Source organism: Nanorana parkeri, unplaced genomic scaffold, assembly GCF_000935625.1.
Source record: "Nanorana parkeri isolate BGI_ZX_2015 unplaced genomic scaffold, ASM93562v1 scaffold262, whole genome shotgun sequence".
Lineage (NCBI taxonomy): Eukaryota > Metazoa > Chordata > Amphibia > Anura > Dicroglossidae > Nanorana > Nanorana parkeri.
In genome coordinates, this window is record NW_017306530.1 from 981,195 (window position 1) to 987,503 (window position 6,309).

General features: G+C 41.1%; 1 protein-coding gene across 3 annotated transcripts in view; it reads right to left on the bottom strand.

The window, feature by feature from the left end:
• Positions 1 to 2,787: 2,787 nt before the first annotated feature.
• Positions 2,788 to 6,309, bottom strand: part of ANKRD10 (ankyrin repeat domain 10) — a 28,375-nt gene continuing 24,853 nt past the window's right edge. For all 3 annotated transcript variants that reach the window (XM_018557022.1, XM_018557023.1, XM_018557024.1), the window contains one exon: positions 2,788 to 3,364. In XM_018557022.1, coding sequence (XP_018412524.1) covers positions 2,925 to 3,364 — 440 coding nt within the window. In that variant the 3' untranslated portion in view covers positions 2,788 to 2,924. The remainder of the gene's footprint in view (positions 3,365 to 6,309) is intronic.

The window sequence follows — 6,309 nt, forward strand, 5'->3', positions numbered from 1 at the left end:
TATATATAATCTCTATATATCTATATATAGATATATGTATGTATGTTCTTAAAGTGCTGGCAGAGTCAAATAGTGGAATGTCAGACTTTACCATAAGTATGCATTTTTTTAAATTTAAAATGTTAGTCTAGTTTTTTAAGAATTGTTTTACTTGCCATGATGAAAATACAAATAAATAAGCACAAGTCATTTAAGACATAATTGGCATCTCCCTATTCGGTCACTGAGAAAGTGGCAAAATCAGCTGAACATGGCAACACTGCTGCAATGTTGATAAACTATGCATACATAAATGTACAAAAGGCAAGCTTAACAAAAATACACAAAAGCTGTAACCATTTATATGACGACAATAAACATCCCTCTTTTTTGCCCATTATTACAAAAACAAATGGAAACTACATACTGTAATGTATTATTGAAATAGCAGTTCAGCGCTACCAAACATTTTATTGCCTGTCCTTGGTGTATAGTGTGGCAAGTAAGCAATGATATTTTATTGTGTAGCCTGTAAACACAAATACTCCAAATCAATACAGCAATGCAGGGACAGTAACAAACTCCCTCTCGTCACTGAGAGTACAAAAGGATTCCTGAAAAACATGGTATCTACTATAATGAAATGAGAATTCCAACCTAAAATCTGAATTATAAAAGTGACATTTCACTTCACCTGGTCAAAAAACCTCCATACACTAAAGAAGAACATCATTTCTGGTTTTACAAACCTAGCATTGCACATTTTAAGTGTAACCTACTCAATTTTCATCCTGAAAAAACTTACATTTTCTGCACATTTAAACATGAAGAATATTAAAAAATAAAGAATAGCCAGTTATGGTATGAATGAGACACATTGTTATGCTTGGAGAGGACAGGGAAAACAAACAAAATTTCTGAAAGTGCGTCCGTGCCCAAACTATGAACTTTTAAGTATTTACATATTCCTAACAAGCAGTAAAAACTTCACAGGCTCATTCAAACCAGCTGCGTTTTTCTGCATTGTGGCCTCAGTCACCGTAACAATTGTTTTCTGTGCGCCTCATTTAAACTAGGCTGGTGTGACATGCTGCATTAATCCACAGTGCACTAGATGGCTCTGAAGGCCACCACACCACGCTCCAATGCAGAGACCTTTGAACGGGATTCACACTTTGTAATAAAAACAGTGACTTGTGGAATAACACAAGGTATCGCTACACACCACTGCCAACCAGCCTGAAAGAAACCCTCACTGAATTCAGTAGCTGCAGGCACTGTAGAGTGATCAAGTCTCAAAGATTACAACAAACTCTAAAGCTGGGGTTCAGTCAGTTTATAGCAACCTATAGGCCTTGCTGGTTTACATTAGACACCTGACAGACTTTCAAGTCCATTGCTGGCAGAAGAAGCAAGGGGAGAAGAGCTGCAACTTCAGAGCCTCTGTTGTGAAGTTGGCTTTTGCACAGTACCTGCAGCTGCAAAAGGTCAGTGAGGGATTGTGTAAACCACGTCCGTTGAGGTGAGTTTTTCTGCACACCATCAAACATGTATGGTGGTGTGCAGACTACAAAGAAAAAACAATTGTTTTCTATGTACCCTGTTTACACCATACATGTGTGGTGGTGGTGGGCAGAAACAGGCAGCTCAACAGACATGGCCTAAACAAGCTCTGAGGGCTTGCTTTAAAGGTCTTTTACTGCTTAAAGATATGAAAAAACACTTTATGTCTATAGTATGGGCAGAAGTACACTTTAAGCTAGTAGAAATAGACTATCAACATTTATGCATCCCATTAGAAAAATATACTTGGTACACAAAACTTGTCTATCAACTTTAATTTGCAAGTTGCATAGCAGGGAAAATTAGAAAAAACAAATCTAAGAAATAAAGGCCAATTCGATAATCCATTCTTATAAAGAATGTTTAGGCTTCAAACTCAACCTTTAAAAAAAAAGGTCTCCACAATTTCAAATACGTTTTGTATTCTATATAATTATCAAACCTAATTGGTCAGGCAAAAGCAAATGTGGAAGCTAACTCTAAATGCTGGACAGTTACACTGTAATAGATTTGGGCATACATGCATATATACTAAGCAAAATATATGCTAGTATATAGTCCTAACCAAAAGTTCTGGATAGAGAAAAGGTATAACAGATGAAGCTGCATCTGCCAATAGAAACAGTCTATGTGGCCTAGGTTTTAGCCCCAACTATCAGAGATGCCAGGAGGAAAGTTTTTGCAGTGGGCAGATTAAAGTGTTCCATCTGTGGCAATAAACTTGCCTATTAACACATAACAGATATATCCTTTTACATGCTGGCTGTCAACTACAATGGAAAAGTAATTATCATCCCATTGAACCGGTATATTAATCTGCTGAAGTCACTTGAATAGACGGTACTAGGAATATAAATCATGCAGTAACAAGGACATTACACTAGGGAAGTTGTTTACATTTTGACTGTTTTCTGTTCATTTGAAGCAGTGGTCAATTTGCACAGGATGGCAACATTTAAACACTTTCATAAACAAGTATATGACTAGTTGAGTGGAAATGGTTAAATACCTGTTTGAAGCTAAACATTTTACACATGGTATACTAAAATGCATTAGCTCCAAAAACAGAAGAAAAAAAAAACCTTTCAGTTCTGAAAGTAGAAACTTTTAAATATCATTTAGAATGTCTAAGGTTAATTTTGATGTTTACGTCTAATCCAATGTTGCCTCTGGAACGCAGATTACCACAGCACTAAGATTTCACGATTTAGGCCAGCCTTAAACTTAGACATTAACCCTTTTGACTGGGAAGGTGGAAAGAAAATAATTTGGTGTATATTACTTTAAACAACCAGCCTGCATAACAAGCCCGTCTCAATGTATGGAGTTAGAACTGAAATGCAAGTATAGTACTGAACAAAAAATTAACAAAGATTGTCATCTCAGAATCCTTGATATTGATGAAGTGTGCTTATGAATCTGTGTTTATACTGCTGTTCATCATGGACTGAATCAGAATGCTCTACAACACTACTGTGCTCAGGTAAACCCTCTGCAGAGTCTCCAAACCCATGGTAAAAGCCATACTGCAAGATATCTGCAATCCCCTCACCCCAGGAAGGTCTAGAAGCCACATGATCACTTGGACTCCCGTTATTATGCAGAGAGCCACAGGAAGATACATTTACAGCTTCAATTCTATTTTCCATAAATGTTCCACTCCCATCACACTCTTTGTTTCCATTTGCGACAGTGTTGTATCCGTTGGTCGACTGGAGGCACTTGACAGGGTTGGCTTCCATTTCACTGAGTGGACGACCACAATGTCCATTACTTGCTGTTCCATTTGTTAACGAACTGAAGTGAATGCTACCATTCATATCTGCATTAAGAAACAAACCTGTCAAAAATCTTAGAAAAGTGTATTGAAAACCATTGGATTGTAAAAAAGTCATAATTTTCCAATCCTTTACTTTAGGAACATACTAGAAGAATGCTTATGTTTATGTTAAGTGTAAATAAGGACACCAGGTGCATGTGAACTATGTGCAGTGACAAGTGTAGCAATAAAACTGCAGATATACAACCATGAGAACAAAAGATTTTTGTACATACCATACAATTTCAGTTGTACTCTATTGAGGGACACAAATTCTATCACAGTTGGTTATGCTGCCACCTACAGGAGGTTGGGACACTGGCAAACAGCTGTAAGCCACCCCCTCCTCTGCCCATCCAGAGATTGCAAAGTAGCATCTTTCCCTTCTTGATCCAAAAATATCATCTAGATGGCACTCCTAGATCCCAGATACTCAACACAGAAAGGGAGGCTGAAGGTGGCAAAGATCATGGTAGGAGAGGAATTCTTAGGACACCCTGCATGCCTCAGAGTGGGAGGAGGGGGTAATTTCCTTGACATGTAGTGAAGAGCAAAAGGTCCAGTAGAAGGGGGTCTTTTTAGTGACAGCTAGAGAAATGGGCAGATTTGCCCTTGGTAACAAATCATATCAGAAGACCGATGAGGGACAGCTACAGAAGAGGTTAAGATCAGGGGTTAGGCCTGAAAGCCCCAAGGGATGACCTGAACATCGGGAGGTACTCTGCCCAGGGACCCAGCTTGATAAAGAAATAGCCCCCCACTTGAAGTTGGGGCACACCTTAATGCAAAAGAGTTGGAACACCTGCAGTTTGAAATGAAAAGGCTCTGAATGCCCACATACAATAGCTGCAGTAGAAGAGGAATGATGGGGGTTTCTCTGACCCTTCCGCAGCCCTGCTGCATTGAGGTAGGTGCTTGCCATGGCTGATGGGGGGCGTTGCTAATGACTGTGTCAAGAGCAGGTCCAAAAGTGATAACATCCATTGAACGGCAACCAAGTCAGATGTTATTTTGTTACTTTGATGCATCCTCAGCATCCCAAAACACACAGCCAGGAGTATCCAACACATTTGTACATCCTACAGTGTAGTATCCTACACATTTGTACAAAATGTTGATGCTTGCAACTAACCATCACAACAGAAGCAGAAGGCTTCAGACATTAGTTCCAATCTCTCAATGATCAGATGGCTTTCCCTAGTGATGGAGGATTCCTCTTTTAGAGTCACTCCAGTCAATTCAAACTGGGACTGGGAGAGAATTTAGTTGTTGGTTAGTAAAATCCCAAAAAGGAGAGAACACCTCCAAGCCATTTGCAGACATGCCAGTTACTACGGATAACAAGTGCATCTATGGTGGCAAGACACCACACATTAAGAAGCTCCCTCACAAATAGTAAAAGCTAGGACAACCTTTCAGGAGGGCCTCAGGACCCTGCAGAGCATTCCAGTCCTAATAGAGGAAGGACTCAAACTGTGGCTGTAGCAGAAAGGTAGCAGGAGCTGCAAGAGCCCTAGGTCTGCAATAGCAGGCTGATCCTCCAGATGCAGGGTAGAATGCACTGCATCAATCAGGTTTGAGACAATCCCTTAAATCTGAGTAATCAACAGACATTACAATATCAGCCTCTCCAGAGGACTGTTGGGGGTTCTGACTCTGGATCAGAGACCGGGCCCTCAAACGCAGCTTGATTTTTGGGTTCAGGAGGATCAGTGGCAAACCCTGCCAGATATGCTGCAGGGGCATGCTTAGTCTCTGTGGAAGACTGTTCCAGTAACGGGGCACAGACAGACTGGAAGTCCAGAGTAGACTAGGTCACAGGTTCTGAGGGTTTTAGGTTGACAGACAACCACATGTTACTTCAGGATGATGCTTCCTATAGGCTGCATGGCACGAAAGGGAGAGCGGAACACTGCCCCAACATATTTTCTCCATCCTCAATCTTTCAGCCTTAAACCTTATCTTGGTAAGCCTGTTGTGGCGGGGGAATTATAATGGCACCCAAAGGGTGCAGCAGTGAGATTGTTCCCAATGCTTCAGCTCATCTGGGCTTACTAAGTCTTTAGGCACAGGTTCTCACCCAGGCTGTGCCAAAGCTCTAGACTCAGAAAGCACTCTGTAGCAAACAAAATGATTAGTTAAACCTCAGTGGAGTGAAGAAAGGTTAGCCAGCCTCCTAGGTACTATTAAGAAAAAGTAATAACAATTGAGGTATGCTGGGCAGAGTAAGAGTTTAATGGGGGCTTGTTTAGGACCATTTTTCAGTGACCCAGTATCCAGCAGCAACCAACTTAAGCATTGAAGCAGCCACTTCATAGTTCACTGAGTGCCATGTAAACCCCCCCCATTTTTCAACATTATAAATATGAACACACCAACTTGTGAGTGAATTTTTTGGAGACATTGATGTTCTGAGAGAGAGTTTACCATGTCCACAACCATGAATGAAAAGGAAGTGATGTAGATCACTCCCATTCATAATTAGGGACACAGTAAACATACTATGTCCTCAATTATTTACAAACATTCAGCGATCACTGATCGCCAAGTGCTTGTACCCGCTCTCCATCTTGACACAGGAGGCGGAGCGAGCGGCGCTCGATCATCTCCGACAGCTGACTCCTTCCCCACATCACCAGCCCAGCCTCCTGTGACAGCTGTCTCTGCCCCCCTCCTAGTCTGTTGCAGGAGGCTGAGCGGTGTGGGAGGAAAGAAAGCAGGGATGTGCCACTATTTTGGCCAATTGATGGCACTTTCGGCATTTAACCAAAAGTTGCCATTTTCAGCCCATATGCTTCGGCGGCCGAAATTTCGGGGCATCCCTACCTGTTATGCGAGAGACACTGGAGCTACAGATGCTAACTTTTTAAAAAGGTTTTCTTGTCTGCCTCTAGATTGGTCTTTAGGAAACACTGCATCAAATTTTTACCCCTTCATGATTGAGCTTC